The following is a 17,289-nucleotide window of genomic DNA, read 5'->3' on the forward strand; positions in this document are numbered from 1 at the left end:
AAGTAACCAAAATAAACACAGTTACTACACTTATAAGTGATTTAATGTTTAGCATTAGAATATATTAATATCCTAATTAATGAAAAACTATATTATATTACTTAATGATTATCATAAATTAATACAATAATTACGTGTGACTAGAATAAATTATTAAAAAAAAAAAAAAACATAAGCAAACATAATAAATAAATAAATTATTTTTTAATAACATAAGATATGCTTTAACATTAAAAACCACTAATTTAATACAATAGCAAAAAAAATTAATACAATATATATATATATATATATTTTTATTTATTTATAAATAACATAATATATATTTTTATGTATTATTAATTAATAATATATTGTCACAAAATTTAAAACCATTGGTTTAATTAATTATAGCAATGGGATAATTAAACCAAAACAATTTATCAAATATTTATTTTCACAATATTTTAATTATGACTATTAAATCACTAATTTAATATAGTAATTATAAAATGAATATATTAAATAAATAAAAATAATTATTTTATAAATAAAAAATATAAATTATTATTTTTATGACGATGGTTTAATTTTTCCTAACTTAGGAAAAGTTAAACCATCGTCTTCCTCACGGCGCGCGTCGTCTTCCTCAACGGTGGGAGGCTACGACGACGAAGGCGACGCTCCAATGGTACGCCGAGAGGGGGAAGAGAGGGAGGCTGCTCGACCTCCTGTGCTCTGCGACGGAGGTCGAGAGGGAGAGGAGAGGAGAGGGAGGAAGGCCGACAGGAGGAGAGGGAGAAGAGAATAAAAATTTGGCCGAGCGAGAGGAAATTTTTTTGCGGGGGGGGAGAGGAGCTACGCACGTCCTGCTCTTCAAGTGATTGATTCAGAAAACAGGTCCGAATCTAAATTCCCTATTTTTTGCCTGAGTGAATGAATTGACGTGATTCACTTGAAGTGAAATTCATTCTACACTAATCCCTTAATCTAATGAACTAAATAATGCGGGAGTAATTCATCTCACTTCATTTTGGACTAACCCCCCTAAGTGGAATGCAACTCCAACCTAGAAAGACAAAAGGCTGATGCCAAAACATTTGTGTACAAAGCAAATGTTGGATAAGATGGAGTCCCTAACCCCAGGTCAAACATGTGGACCTTCCACTTATTAACCCCGTTGCCTTAAATAGATCACTATGAGAAGTCATAGAAAGATGGAACCTATCAAAAGGGCATCCAACAAGCTTAGATGAAAAATACTTTAAATCTGAAAATGAATATGCTTTGTAATTGAATCATCATTCATTATCTAAAAAATCAGATAAGCAGCGAATGGATTAGTTTTGATATATATATATATTTTAAAACCCAATTTTAAATCAAAGGATCTCTAAATATTGAAATAGTGAAATAAATGGATTTTTACATACATGTTTAAAAAAATAAAAGAAAATATTGAATTTCTTTGTTCTTCTTTGCAGTTAATGATTTTAAATTGAAAATAATAAAAATTTAATATGCTTCAACTTAAAAATATATCAAATGTTCCAAATTTAAGATAAATAAATAATTTCAAATACTAAAGAACAAAGAGATAAATCCAAAAATAAAGAAATGAATTAATTAGTATTTTTTTATAGATAAACATTATGTGTTTTAAAATAATTTATGAATTAAATAACTTAAAAGTATAGTTCTATATAGTTATTATAGATAAAGTTCATGCCTATGTCGTTTTAATAAAAATAATTCTATTAAAAAATTAATAAGATGTTTCAATATTAAAATTACTGGTTAATTTTGAGAGCAACCACAAAATTGACGGCCATGATATTTAATCTCATCTGCAGGTTTGGCTCCCACTCACAGAGAAGCCAAGTCTAGAATCACAATGTGAAGGGTCTTTAGTAGTAATAGAAGCTAGTTCATTTTCTCTCTGACAAGGGTTTTCCTATTTGAGAGGGAATTTCGACTGTAAATGGTATTTCTCTCTTAATTCTTCAATGTTGTTTCTCATTCTTCTCATGTTTCATATACCAACTAGTGGCTGTATGATAAAGACATATTTTCACAAGAGAAAAGAAGGAAGCCAAGTCAGGAGAAACATAGGTTCAACACGCATTGTGCGCATGGAACTATCATCTAGCTCGATGCAGAGTCACAGGATATAAAATTTAAGGGGGGGTTAGTGCACATGACTCAGGACATGATCTTCATGCGCATTATGCAGGTCATGTCCTGATGTCGTTAGGGAGCGCCCAAATTCATGTCATGTACATGAATATACATGAATCAAGAGTTCATGTCTCAAGAGTAACGGGCGGAAAGTGTTTTCCGCCCGATTTTGAGAATCATCTACATGACTCTCGCGTGGCGCTGTCTCTCGGGGCTCTCTCTACCGCACACCCTCTCTGCCATTGCATTCCCGCAACCATCTCTCTTTCTCTGTTCCCTCTGTTCCCTTTCCCGCAGCCCTCTCTCGTCTCTGCAACCCTCTCTTGTCTCCATTCCCGCAACCCTCTCTCATTCTCTGCTCCCTCTCTCATTTCCGCAGCTCTCTCTCATTCCCGCAGAGCACGGGAGGTCGAGCATTTGCAGAGCTTCTCGGCCTCCCTCTCTTCTCCCTCTCGGCATACCGTCGAAGCGCCGCCTCTATCGGCATTGCCCGTCGTCGTCGCCGGCTGTTGCCTTTGCCTAGCCGTCCCCGTTGCCATCGCCCCGCTGGCTCACTGCTGAGGAAGACGAAGATGTTTAATTTTTCCTAAGTTAGGAAAAATTAAACTATCTTCATAAAAATTATTAATTTATAATTTTTATTTATAAAATAATTATTTTTATTTTACAATTACTATATTAAAATAGTGATTTAATAGTTATAATTAAAATATTTTTAAAATAAATATTTGATAAATTATTTTGGCATAATTATCCGATTGTTATAGTTAATTAAACCAATGGTTTTAAATTTTGTGATAATATATTATTAATTAATAATACATAAAATATATTATGTACAAATATATAGTGTGTTAAAGTTATGATTAGATCAATTTTTTCTCTTAAATTATTCATTTTTAGGTTAAAATATATCATATGTTATTAATAAATTAATAACTTAATGTATTACTTTTTATTTATTTATAATGTTATTTATTTATTATTTGTAATTAATCATATACGTATTTCATTGGCTCATGTAATTACCATATTAATGTACAATAAAATATCTAATTCAATTAATAAATATATTAGTATATTTAATTATACATTCAATAACTTATTCGTGTAGTAATAATGGTTGTTTTACCTAATTTGGGGTTTAAGGATTATGTTGTAATTAAGTGCACTGTAAAGGTTTATAAATTCTCTTGTTTTTTATGTTTTTCTCATGTTGGGGCACTAACACTGGAAACTGTTTTCTAGTGCACATGAAGTCGTCAAAACTAACACAAATTCTTACCTGATCTTCATGTACATGACATGACATGATCTTCATGTTGGACATGACTTGATCTTCAAGAATCCACTTTGGGGCACAAACCCCCCCTAAATACAGATCTTGCGCATGGAACTATCCTAACTCAATGCAGAGTTACAGGATATGAAATTGGAATGCAGATCTTCCAAAAAAACTAAATTTTGAAAACTACCTACAAAAACTGTGTTAAAAGCTCTTTCTTTTTTGAGATCTCTTCATGGAGATAAAGAAACAACAAAATGACAGAGGCCACAGTTTCAATTTTGGTTTTAAAGTTCACCCAGTACCCCATCTTACATGCCCCTTGGCATAAGTTACAAAGATATTATAGCATATTCTCAATGCAAACCAAAAGTTAGCTAAGAATATAAGATATTCAGTCCAATGACCTCTGTTTGTTTAGAACATAGAAAATTGGTTTTGTCACGCAGCTCAAAACAGCTTATACCATAAAACTGCAAAGATTATGTTGATGCATAAAGAAAGGATAATAATCATAAGCTAAACCCAATTAAACTCTTCTTCAGGACCAGATGTAAGTATACAGCCTCAAGTGTGACTGTAAAATCAACATCCCAAAACACACACACACACAAAACCTAGTTAAGAGGAAGTCGTTAACACCAATCAAAACGCAGCTCGTGCAAGCTAAAAATGAAGAACATAAAAAGCAATAAATCTATAAAAAATACGAAAAATTCGTCGAAGTATTTCCCTCAGACTCGGATAGCATGCCTTCACCAGACTTACAAGCACAAATAGTCAGGAAAACCCCGCAGACTAAACCCCTCCACATCTGTTTCTCATGGTGAAATCTGCGACAAATGGGAAAGGAAAAAATAGAACAAAGCACCGCAACTGAAAGTTGAAATCACTTAGGGTTCCCAATAAGAAGTTCACAGTTTAATAACATTCCCACTGTTCTGACAATCAAATTCAAATAACAGAAAATGACCACAAAATGCAAACGGTTTGATAGATTAAAGTGTGATGTTCTTCGAACAGAAGTAATTAAGAGAGTACCTGATCCCCACCGTTCTCCCGCCTTGAATGCCAATGAGCTTCTTTTTTTTTCCGTTTTTTTTTCTCCATTTCGGCGCCCTTAAAGCACAGGGGTCACTCACACTTATTTTAAGGAAATGACGAAACCACCCCCCATTAGTTTGACTTGTCTATTTAGGGGGGGTTAGTCAACTTGAAGGACAAGATGATCTTCAACCACATAACGCCCTTCTCCACTTGAAGTCATTAGTGGAGTGCAAATGAAGTTTCATCTCGATGCAGGGGATGAAGGGGCCCTTCATCTCCACGGTTTAATTTCAATCATGTGGAAGAAAGCCCTTTTTGATCTTCTTCGAATTGAAGGACGGGCGACGCCCTCGGCCTCGCTCTCTCTCCTCGCACCCCCCCCCCCCCCCATCGCGCGTCGTTTTTTCTTTTTTCTTCCTCTCTCCCGCACTGCCTTCCCCACCGCCGTTCGCCGCGCCATCGTCATCCACTGCCGTCCACCGCCGTCCAGCAACCGAGAACAAACCCGAGGAGAGCTCGAGAGAGTCTCCGTCGAGGTGAGTTCGACAGTAGTCGCTCGCCAGGCCGAGAAGAGATCCGAGAGGCCTTCTCCGATGCAACTTCCGCTTTCCAACCATCCTCCGGTGTCGGTTACGTATTTCCGACCAGTCCCGAAGCTATTCCGACTCCAACCGAGACTCGAGAGAGCCGGTTGGAGAACGTCAGCTCTGTTTCGCTCTTCGCCGGACGTTACCTCCGTCCGTCGGCTTCTAACCGGCGTCGCCGGCGTCGTCTCTACCTCCGGCCACTCACTATTGCTACCCGACGCCACCAATTTCCGGAAATTGCAGCACCCGTGAGAACGAGTTGCTGCCCGAGCGAGAGGAGGAAGAAGGGGAGTAATTCGTCATTATTGAATTTAATTTTTCATATAGTTTGAACTTAGGTTTTGAATGTTAATTGAATCTGATTTGATAATTAAGGTTTATTTAAGATTTTTTTTCTTGATATTTGATTAAATTAGCTAATTAGGGTAAGATTATAATTGAGGTTGGATTTTGGTATTTTAATCCGATTTCTGTCTTTAACTCTAGGCGCCCGAGAGGGGCTAGACGCAAGGATTGAGAATCCGGATTCGTGGTTACGTGGCGCTCGAGAGAGGCACGAATCACGGTAAAATCCAGAGTTGACGTTTCCTGTTGTGCAAGTAGTTAATTAAATTATTGTTTGACAATTTAGGAAGTAGTTAATTAAATTATTGCTTGATAATTTATGATATAATTAGTGTTTAGTTCAGATTAATTCATCATATTTGGTTAGGCTAGTTGACTGAAGAATACACAAAATTCAATCCTCCCTGGTAAATAAAATATAATTAAAGTATGCATTTGATTAATATATCATCATTAATTATGTCAAATATATATTATTAATTAATACAATACAAATCTATCTTATGTTATTAATATAATATTTTTTATTCATTAATCAAATTTTTTTTTATTCACTCTATTGTATTAGTGATTTAATAGTGGTAATTAAAATATTGTTAACTCATACACTTTGGTTTAATTAGTTCATTTTTATAATTATTAAAATCAATAATTTTAAATTTCTATAAGATGAAGATGAAGATGAAGTTGTCTTAACTAACACCCTATTTCAAAGATTTAGAAGATGAAGTTGTCTTGACTAACACCCATTTCGAAGATGAAGATCATGTAGATACATAAGATGAAGATGAAGATGAAGATGAAGATGAAGATCATGTAGATACATGACTCAGGACATGATCTTCATGCGCATTACGCAATTCATGTCCTGGTGTCGTTAGGGGGCGCCGAAATTCATGTCATGTACATGAATATACATGAATCAGGAGTTCATGTCCCAAGAGTAAACGGCGGAAAGCGCTTTCCGCCCGATTTTGAGAATCATCTACATGACTCTCGCGTGGGCTGTCTTTCGGGGCTCTCTCTGCCGCACACCTCTTTGCCATTGCATTCCCGCAACCCTCTCTCATTCTCTGCTCCCTCTCTCGTCTCCATTCCCGCAGTCCTCTCTCATTCCTGCAACCCTCTCTCATTCTCTGCTCCCTCTCTCATTCCCGCAGAGCACAGGAGGTCGAGCTCTGTTGCAGAGCTTCTCGGCCTCCCTCTCTTCTCCCTCTCGGTGTACCGTCGGAGCGCCGCCTCTGTCGGCATTGCCCGCCGCCGTCGCCTTTGCCTAGCTCGTCCCCGTCGCCATCGTCGTTGCCTGCTGGCTCACTGCGGAGGAAGACGAAGATGTTTAATTTTTCCTAAGTTAGGAAAAATTAAACTATCTTCATAAAAATCATTAATTTATAATTTTTATTTATAAATAATTATTTTTATTTATAAAATAATTATTTTGATTTTACAATTACTATATTAAAATAGTTATTTAATATTCATAATTAAAATATTGTTAAAATAAATATTTGATAAATTATTTTGGCATAATTATCCGATTGCTATAGTTAATTAAACCAATGGTTTTAAATTTTGTGATAATATATTATTAATTAATAATACATAAAATATATTATGTACAAATATATTGTGTGTTAAAGTTATGATTAGATCAATTTTTTCTCTTAAATTATTCATTTTTAGGTTAAAGTATATCATATGTTCTTAATAAATTAATAACTTAACGTATTACTTTCGTTTTTTTATTTATAACGTTATTTATTTATTATTTGTAATTAATCATATACGTATTTCATTGGCTCATGTAATTACCATATTAATGCATAATAAAATATCTAATTCGATTAATAAATATATTAATATATTTAATTATACATTAAATAACTTATTCGTGTAGTAATAATGGTTATTTTACCTAATTTGGGGTTTAAGGATTATATTGTAATTAAGTGCACTGTAAAGGTTTAGAGATTCTCTTGTTTTTTATGTTTTTCTCATGTTGGGGCACTAACACTGGAAACTGTTTTTCAGTGCACATGAAGTCGTCAACACTAACACCAAGTGCGAAGATGATCTTCATGTACATGACTGACATGATCTTCATGTTGAACATGAACTTGATCTTCAGGAATCCACATAACGCTGGAACGTCGAACAGAAAGAAAAACATCACTTAATTCCTTGCCCAACCCCAACATTCTTTCTAATCCTCACTATGTCCCTGGATGCCGACCGGTCTCTACTCCTCCAGTCGAGGCTGGTTTTTCCCGTCGCCGTCCTTCATCCACCCGACTTCGGCCTCCAGAGGCGCGGTTCCATCTCATCAGAGCTTCTCCGCCTTTCCGTCTCCCGTTAAGAAATAGAGAATCGGAGTCCCTCATCTTCTTATCAGCGGCCGGTTCCCTGGAGAGATCCTCGGTATGCCGGAATTCGAAGAAGGTTTGGTTTTACGATGGATTTTGAGAGGACGGCTAAACAGGACGTTCTGGAGATCCATTTGGTTGAGAAAACGGCTGCCGAAAAAGGATTTAAAGGTTGCTCTCCGAGGAAGATCGAGGGGTGAGCGGCAATGGGCAATCGTAGTGGCGGTGAGCACGAATTCGTAGAAGTTGTATTTTTTTCAGTTGTTTGTGTGAACCTGGATAGTTTTTTATGTCTTTTATATGAAGAGTCAAATACACGAGTATATTGCTTCGGACATTTGGTTTTTAATATTTCAAACTAGACTACGTCGTTCGGACGGTGAATGATATCTGTTTAAATGAAGATTCAACTGTTTTAGTTTTCCTTTACCTGGGATTATGAATTGCAGTCTGAACAGTGAAATTTGTTTTGAAGTAAGTTCAGCTTTAAATTACTCAGCGGTTACCAAAAATTTGAAACGGTACGTTGGCCAGAGGTTCTCATGTAGCTGGACGGGTTTGTCTTTGGTCGCTCAATGAGTCTTATGGTGCTTTCATGTACCTCGATTTTACTAATTATTGTAAAATCTACATCTCATGTTGTGTAGTCTTTATGAATCTTCTCTTTTTTTCTTTAGAATCTGAATCTTCTTCTCTCTCTCTCTCCTTAACTAGTTCAAATTTTGTGGTTGTTGCAGCTGGTTGTCACATGCTCCTCTTCTACTGCTTATATGCCTGGGAGGCTTGGCACTTTTTGGTGTGACTGATGATAGTTTGGCTGATTGTCTCTGGTTATCAGGGACATATGTGGCTGATTCTAGGGGCCACAAACTCTGTTGGGTTTGGTCCAAAGTTAGTTTCTGTTTCCATCAGCTTTGGTGGGATGCTTATATTTGCAACGATGCTTGGGCTTGTTTCTGATGCAATGTCGGAGAAATTTGATTCATGGAGAAGGGGGGAAATGAAGTGATAGAGATAAATCACACACTAATTCTTGGGCTGAGTAAAAAAATGGTACGGCTTTCATTTTGCTTTCCATATTTAAGTTCCTTAGCTAAGTTGGAAGAGATATTCTCTTGTAATCTCTATCCATCCTGTTACTGTGTTGACCTGCATACTGGTTACTGTATTATCGTAACTCTTCATACTCATGACATTATTTTCTTTTTAAGAATATTCCAAAGGATTTTTTTTGCTTGGATTATTCTAAAGGTGGTTTTGATACTACAAGAATAGTCCATTCACGTTTATCTGATTGGAACTTGGAATGTTGAGCTTACCTATTTGGAACACTTCAAAATTTAATTCTCTGACAGGAACTTCAAAAACTAGTTAAATTACCTAGATTTATGTAAAAGTTACTGCATGACCCAATGCTAATTTCATTGCTTATTTCGAATCCTAGAGCATGTCTACCTTTAGACTTAGTCAAAGATGAAAAACCCATTGTGAGCCAAAAAGCATGAAAGAAATAGTTGCTCCCAGTTTTCTTCTCTTTCTCTCTTTATCAAAATCAACTCGCCTTTCAAAAAGAAAAAAAAAAAAAATCCTATTTCAACTTATGCTGTCGAATGGTGGAAGATACAATTTAAGCAAGCAGGTAAATCGGCTGATCACAATCACAAGTGCCATTTGACCAGAATAATGTGAAGCAGTTATAATACTTGACAAAATGCATGGTAAGATGATGCTTGGCCCTCAGAACCCTTCTCAAGTTTCTTCTTTAGAAATCCTGGCTATTTTCTCTCCAGCCTGCAAGATTAGTCTTTTTTTAAAAACTCTTTGGTCAAATGTGATATTTTAAGTGTTTTGTAAACAAACTGTGCTGTCCCATGCTTAGAGAAAGAGGGCTTATCACAGATTATGTAGTGGAATTGGGTTTATTTCTATGTTGGTAACTTATATATCTGCTGATAGAATTCTCTTAGCTTATGGATTTTGATTGCACTTGGTGTTGAGGGTTCTCTGCCGAATCAGCTTGCTATTGAGAATGAGAGCTTGGGTGGCGGCATGGTGGTGGTGATGGCCGAAAGAGACAAAGAAGAAAATGGAAAGTGTTGCCAAAATTTAGTTTGATTTCAAAGGATCATCTGTAATATGCTGCAGTGGAAACCTTTTAATTCTAGCAGACTTGACATATTTTTTATTCTGACTTTTCATCTTGTCTTACCTGGTTGAATGCTGTCTAGATTCTCCTGCTTAATTTTCAGACGTCTATAAATGCATTCACAGATATCTGTTTATAAGGCACGTGCCGTGATTAACCTTGCTGAAGATGGAAATGCTGACCAGGTTTAATTTTTATCCAATGCAAGCAACTGCTTACTTTGTCCTGGGTGTGCCTTAGCTAGCCATCACTGATAACTTGTGGCAGAGTGATGTGCGTGGATTGAGGACCATTTTAAGCTTGATTGGTTTCAAAGAAGGTTTGAAACGCCACATAGTGGTGGAACTGAGTGATCTTGATGATGAGGTTCTGGTCAAACTAGTTGGTGGTGATCTTGTTGAAACTGTAGTAGCTCATGATGTTATTGGGTGCTTAATGATCCAGTGTGCCGACAAACCAGGCCTTGCACAGGTTAGTGTAACTCAATCAGAAAACTTGTTTTGTAGTTGTCATAGCCAACTCTGCATGCGTATTTCTATATGAAATTTTATTTTTAATACTTTTCTGAGGAATAAATTTAAATTCACTGATCCAAAAATTCACTGAACTATATAACTTGTATGCAAGATTTAATGCTTGGTGATTGATGTGCACACATAACTGTTTCCTAATGTTTTGATCATTCTGAATTACTCCTCTTATGCTTTCATCTAACTGGTTGTGACAGATCTGGGAAGACATTCTTGGTTTTGAAAAGTGTTACTTTTACATCAAATGGTGGCCACAATTAGACGGAATGCAATTTGACGATGTACTGATCAGTTTTCCTGATGCCGTTCCTTTTGGAGTTAAAGTGGCATCCAAAAGAGGAAAGATTATTTGGAATCCTGTTGATTCCTATGTTCTGCAAGAAGGAGATGAAGTCCGTAATTGCTGAGGATGATTATACCTATGTCCCGGCTGCCTTGCCCACGGTGCTTTGCTTTTCCATAAGTAAATGAAGATGAACAAACACAAAAAATGACATGCCCCAATGTCATTCTTTTTCATGCACTCTTAGTTTTAATGTGAGCTTCTATAAGTTGTCCTTTAAGTTGAACATCCTTGCTATGCATTGTTTTCTTTGACTAGTAGATCACCTCTCTTTTTTTCTGTGTATTTAACGTTTCACTCTGACTGATTAATGTGAAGTTTATGTGCACGGAACTGGCAATGGACAGTTATGGTCCTATTTGATTAGAGACTTCATGTTTTCATGCAGTAAGTTTCTTAGGCTTTTTTAGATAAAGAAAAGTCTTATGTACTACCTTTTGTACAAGGATAATAATAATTAGCATGAAAGCTTTCTTCAGTTTGACTTTGATGTTGACTTAAAAAGGGGAAATGAGATGATACAGAGCAGATTTACTGGGTTCTAATTTCTAATAATATTAAAAAAATATAAAAGAGACAAACTTTGGTAGCTGGCACATTGGTGTACTTCCTCAAAGCTTAAAAAGGTGCATCACTTGTAAAACTTACAACAATGTAATGAATTTGATCATTCAGGTCAAAGATGTATCATTCATAAATATTATGCGGCCGGCAAGGAAGCCAGAGAAGATTCTACTTTGTGGATGGAGATGGGACATTGGTGATATGATTGTGGTAAGTTTTTCTTTCAAAGCCCTCTGATTTCTTCTTTTCTTTGGTCCAATGCTGCAGGTATGGAGAGGGCATCTACCCAAAGATTTTGTTATTCCAATATCTCTGGAAAAGATTTTTTTCTGTGGATGGAGACAAGATATGGAAGATATGATTGTGGTAACTTTATGTCCATTGTGAGTATAAAATAACTGCACCCGTTACATGATATCTCTGTAACTTTCCTTTATACAACAACCGTAAAAAAAATCCCCCTTCTGAACGATGCATGTTGTTCAGGTACTGGATGCCTTTTTAGCTCCTGGGACGGAGTTGTAGAGGTTCAATTCTGTACCAGGAAAGGAGAGAGAAAAAGCTTACTGAAAGTGGACTTGACATTAGCATAGTAAATATATCACTAGTGGATCGTGAAGGCAATGCTGTTATTCGCAGTCACTTAGAAAGCTTTCCACTGGAGTCTTTTGATTCGGTGAGTTTGGAGTTTCATTGTTATGTTAACTTTTGCAAATGCTCCTATATATGTGTCAACTGGTATCCATTGACTCTTGAGTATATTTGTGCTGTGCTATGCCCATATGTGGGTTTTGTTCAGATTTTGACTCAGGCTGATGAATCTGTTGAGGATTCTGCAATTCAAGCTGATTCAAGATCACTGGCCACATTATTATTGATTTGAGATATACAGGCAAGTTACCTGAACAATGTCCCTGCTTTTGCTTTGAAGCTAATACCACCTTGACATAGTTTTTCGGTTCTACTGAAGAACGCTGTCCTTGACAAATGTTTGTTTGATCGTTGAAGCTTTTAACTGACTTTTAGACTCGTATGTTTCACTATCAAGAGAGACAGAAAATGAGGGTTTGGAACTAGAAACATTCTTGGATAATTTTTAATCATGGACAGGAAAGATAAGACACATCTTGACATCTTGACCCTTTTAGATTTTACTTGACCCAGTGAAAGATGACTATTCGAAAGGTCTGCTCTCAGATTATGATCAGGCCGGGGATTGGTTTTAAAAATTAGATTAAGCTGGGCGAGTTAACGGACTTTATGCCTGTTAAGATGACCAGCAAATTAAAGAGGACATTTCTTGATTGGACTGAGTCCATAACCTTAGTCTTCCTCATCTTTTTTCCAAATTCGTTATTCTTCTTTACTCTCTTCAAACACGCTGTTCTATTCTCTACTGATCACAACGAGAATAATAAGAAAAAATGATTAAGCTTCTGTGGAGACGAATCGATTATTGATATTAATACTAGTCGTAAACAGTTCATGTTATACATGAAGAACAACGATCTCATCCGGTGAAACTGTTCAGATTCAAGGGTTGACGGGCTTTCCCTTCTCTCTCTCTTTAGCTATGGCTTCCTTCATGGCCTCTTTCCTTTTGATGCTCGCAAGAACTTTGGCCTGCACTCCGCTCACATTCGGATCCTTCTTCTCCAATGGCGGTGGCGCCGGCGGCCTCCTTCCAGCCGCATTAGCATTCTGGGTCTTGACGGACAATCCAATCACCGCCGCCGTCAACCCACCAACAAACACCCTGAGAACCAGATACCCATTAACAATTAAACTAACAGGACTTCCCATAGAAACGGAAAATCCCATAGTGAATGTTTAAGCACGTACCGTCTGCTGAAGAGCTGGACACGGTCTCCTCTATCCGACCCTTCATGGCCTGTAAACTCTCCCTCAGACGCTGAACACGGCAACGCGAAGCTCCTCTTCCAAACTCTGGCAGAGAGAGTGTTAGCAGATGCAGGTGGTACGGTTAAAGGATGGGCCATGGTCGTTTTGTCATTCAGATGGAAGCCGCACCGCAGCGTAAGGTTGTTAAGAGCATGGAAGGGGCGGAGTTGTGACGGAGCTTAAATGCGATATGGGAGGCTTCTGGCTATTGGTTGGTTTCAGATAAGGCTAAGGCTATATCAAAAGCTCCGCTCTGGTAAAGAACGATGGTGGGTCACTCTCTGTCTCAAACGAGTTTTAAAAAATCTCAATTTGAATTTTTTTTCTTGAATGAATTCCCATTATATTGTACGAGTAATGAAAAATTGAAATGTCAGATATGAAGTTAGATTAATCATTTATAAGGCAATATCCTTGGTCGCTACAATTATAGGAAAATATAATCCAAAGCCATTGCAACGTCAGTCGTTTCATATATGCCACCAAGTCCTTAAACTTGATCGATTCAGCCCAATTGATGAGTTCCGAGGATTGAGATAGAAACAGAGAAGACAATCTGAATTAAAAATCGTTCTGAAATTTAATTCAAAATCTGTTTCCTGTTTCAGGTAATATCCAAAATCGAACTCTAAAACAAGAACTATAATAAAAAAGCGAGCAAACAAAAATTCTAATCTCGTAAAACAGAAATGAAGACTAGAGAACAAGAAGCAGAACATATGTAGTTTCATTCACTCATTCATCATCCTCATCATCATCGTCTCCAGCAGCTGAATTAAGAGCATTCAACCTCTCAACCAACTTAGCCTTGCGCTCCTCGTACGTAAGCTTCCTCAAGTTGTACCTGATATAAAGCAGGCCACAATATCAATATTCCTCAAATTGACATTCCTCAAGCTTGATCGACAACAGCCAAATTACAGTAAAATGAGATAAAATAACTGCAAAAAAGCAAATTATTACCTTTTGTGCTCCGTTGGATTGGGCTTCTCTGATTTCTTCGTAGTGGGGTCGGCACGAATGGCTGCGTGGACCTTCTTAAATAGCTCTTCCATGTCATCAGGGTTGAGTCCTCGCTTAATGTACTCGCCAAAATGAGACTGGTACTTCTCGGGCTCATCCTCCATCAATGTCTGCATATAAATTTTCATATCAACAAATAATTATAGCAAATCTTCCCAACGCCAAAAAACTGATATCTACTACTTACCCTCATATAAGCAGCTACATGGCCACCATACACGTATTTACGATGGACCTCAGCATCAAGTTGTTTATCCTCCTTCTTGAAGCCCGCAAACCTCTTGTCTGTGTGAGGAATGTCAAGCCCACCATCCAGTGCTCCCTGCAATATGAACGAGTTAACAGTAAAATACCAGTCCCCACAAAAAATCTAGTTCTCAGAAAACTCCTGCATCACAAAACATATAAATGTAAAAAGACAGTAACAAATTTCATGAATAAGTGCTTCCCAAGGAAAAAAGAGCATAGAAAAATAGGTTACCGATGCCACGTATAGAATAACATCTAGAATGGTTTTTCAACTTGTGATATGAATCAACAAGGTGCACATATTGGTCACTACGCATTGATTATCTTACACAAAAAGTGACCTACCAACAGATTTCAGAAACAACATTAAACATAAAGTAGTGACAAAGTTTTTTTTTTTTTTAATAACAGGATTCAGCTGTTATAGAAGGTAAAAATGTTCACTAACTTACAAGTTTGTTAAAATTATTTGAAACTCCACAAATTTTTAGAAAGAAAAACCCAGATGCAACTTTAATGCAACAAAACAGCACCAAGTAAAAATACAACGTAAAAGAAGACAAAGCTTTCCATTAGCTAAAAATCATAGACAAAAAAAAAGATACCTTCAGGGCACCGAAGACACGGTTCCCAGTAGTAGTCCTCACAAGACCTACATCAAGTAGTGCCCGGAATGGTCTCCTGGTTTCAGTGGGTTCAACTAAGTAGTCTTCACCTGTAGCCTGGCAAAAGCAAATGGGGTTTCATTGGATACATTGAGACACAGTGAGGCTGCAAGCAATTTAGTAGAGCAATTAATTAAGTACCTCAATGCTGCCCTCATATTCTCCATCCATATTGAGCTTTTTCAGGACACGACGAGCCACAAGAAGCCCGGTGCAATAAGCTGTTACCCAAGCAAATCAGTTGGAAAATAATACCAAACAAGCAAAAAAAAAACAAGAACAATATTGAATCTTCACATACCTGCAGCATAGTTGGTAAGCCCAACTTCAAGCCCATATCGAGGAAGCTCATGAGAATATGCAGCTGCAACCACAATATCACCAGCAATAGTCGCAGAAATAATTTGAGCAGTAATGTCCTTGTTGGTCTGTTTCCAAATAAGCAATTAAAATAAAAAAAAGTATATTTCACTTGAATTTAAAAAAGAAGCCTAATTAAACTAGCAGCAAATCTAGAGAACATACAAAGCGGACGACAAAGCGATACTTCGGGGTACTGTATTTATTTTTGTCTTGATTTATCAGACGAATCCTTGCTCTGTAATCTGTCTTCCCCTCTGCAAATTGACAAAAAGGAATATCAGAATCACATCTTTGCAAATTTCAATACCTTAGAAGGCCAGTAAGATTACCTCTCCTTCTCTTGAATTTAACTTGAAAACGCTTGTAGTATGCCTTTGACTTCTGAGCTTTAACAAAGACCTATAATGCACAAAGGAAGCATTTAAACAGATGAATATCCTACAATCACCATATGCAAATGAAACTGAAGAAGAAATAGCTACCCCTTTGCAAAATTAATTTAATAAAATACATACCCTTGATATTTAACCATGCACCCCCTAGTAAAGAAAATGAAGTAACATATAATTGTAACATTCAACTCAATTGAAAAAACAAATAAAAACCGATAATATGTAAGAACTGAAGAAAACAAATACCATAAAAACCGATAATATGTAAGAACTGAAAAAAAAAATACCTAGAGCTTTGCCAAGAAAGTATAATAGACAAACCTCAATGCTCCAGGCGTCTGGGAAGGAGAAATTGACAGAAAGCAAAAGTAGCATAGAATCCATAAAACCTTTCTTTCTAAATTGAACAAATTAAACGTTATTCTTCAATTCATGCTATACCAATTCAATGTGTCATCAACAGAAGTGTAATAGTAACCCACGCGCCCATAAATCAAATGACGGATATATAGAGGACCCAAATAAAGTCTAAATCAATTAGGGTCGGTCTGCTGAAAATATAAAAAACAGTACATCCATCAACAGAGCCCCTTTGGGACAGAAGTCGAAAATCCACTGACCTCTGAGCAGTGGTACAAAAACAGGCACGCAGTATCCATCCAAAAACTAACATGCAAATCATTACATACATATAAAGAAACAAATAGAAATTGTTAAACAAACAAAGAAAAACTATCAAATGCACAAAAATCGTGTAAATACTCAATCTTCACATGTGAAAAACAAACTCTAGACAGCGCAGGTGGCAAATGAAAACCCCTATAATAGAAAAACAGAACAAATATACTCCGAACGGCCAACTTAGCAACGGAAACTCATGCAGTAAAAAAAGCAACAAATTACTAAAACTCATCACAAGGGATACCAATCCAGCGTACGGAAAAATAGAAGCCATCAACAAGCACTACTTTGCATACATTCCCAAAATCCGCACATAAGATGGAAGTAAAAGCTCCTAATGATAAAAAAAATAAAATGTGGAGGAACCACGCGGTGCAAAAACAAATAAGCTTTTTCAGAATTCCATAAAAAATGTAAACAAATTGGATCATCCTCGAGGAGAAGAAGAGGAAGAAGCCACATACCATTTCCCCTTAGCGACTCTCCGCACCGGCTGTTGGGCTGAGAAAGGGTTTTGAGCGTACGCTTCGGGCTAGCAATTGTAGGAAAAACCCTACATAATCGACGGGTTAGATTGAAAGATAAGGATCGTTCAGATCGTAATGCGTATGTGGTTTCGGGTACCAGTGCCGAATCGTATCGGCCGA

At 36.8% G+C, this 17,289-nt stretch overlaps 2 protein-coding genes and 1 pseudogene across 2 annotated transcripts; 1 reads left to right on the forward strand and 2 right to left on the reverse strand.

The window, feature by feature from the left end:
• The first annotated feature begins 7,873 nt into the window (after window positions 1–7,873).
• Window positions 7,874–12,313, forward strand: LOC137945878 (probable ion channel CASTOR; annotated as a pseudogene).
• Window positions 12,314–12,808: 495 nt separating this feature from the next.
• On the reverse strand, window positions 12,809–13,469 carry LOC137959123 (uncharacterized). The gene is made up of 2 exons (XM_068806437.1): window positions 13,210–13,469; window positions 12,809–13,123 (listed from the first exon to the last, which is right to left on the reverse strand). The coding sequence occupies exons 1-2, from the start codon at window positions 13,365–13,367 to the stop codon at window positions 12,901–12,903; spliced, it is 381 nt and encodes a 126-aa protein (XP_068662538.1). The 5' UTR covers window positions 13,368–13,469; the 3' UTR covers window positions 12,809–12,900.
• A 361-nt stretch (window positions 13,470–13,830) lies between these two features.
• On the reverse strand, window positions 13,831–17,206 carry LOC137944890 (large ribosomal subunit protein uL18-like). The gene is made up of 9 exons (XM_068790681.1): window positions 17,107–17,206; window positions 15,899–15,968; window positions 15,732–15,823; window positions 15,508–15,634; window positions 15,348–15,427; window positions 15,147–15,263; window positions 14,480–14,614; window positions 14,233–14,402; window positions 13,831–14,113 (listed from the first exon to the last, which is right to left on the reverse strand). The coding sequence occupies exons 1-9, from the start codon at window positions 17,107–17,109 to the stop codon at window positions 14,005–14,007; spliced, it is 903 nt and encodes a 300-aa protein (XP_068646782.1). The 5' UTR covers window positions 17,110–17,206; the 3' UTR covers window positions 13,831–14,004.
• Window positions 17,207–17,289: the final 83 nt, after the last annotated feature.

Source organism: Aristolochia californica, unplaced genomic scaffold, assembly GCF_029961685.1.
Source record: "Aristolochia californica isolate CCGP_79_NKW_82.1479 unplaced genomic scaffold, dmAriCali1.0.hap1 SCAF_1, whole genome shotgun sequence".
NCBI classification, from domain to species: Eukaryota; Viridiplantae; Streptophyta; class Magnoliopsida; order Piperales; family Aristolochiaceae; genus Aristolochia; species Aristolochia californica.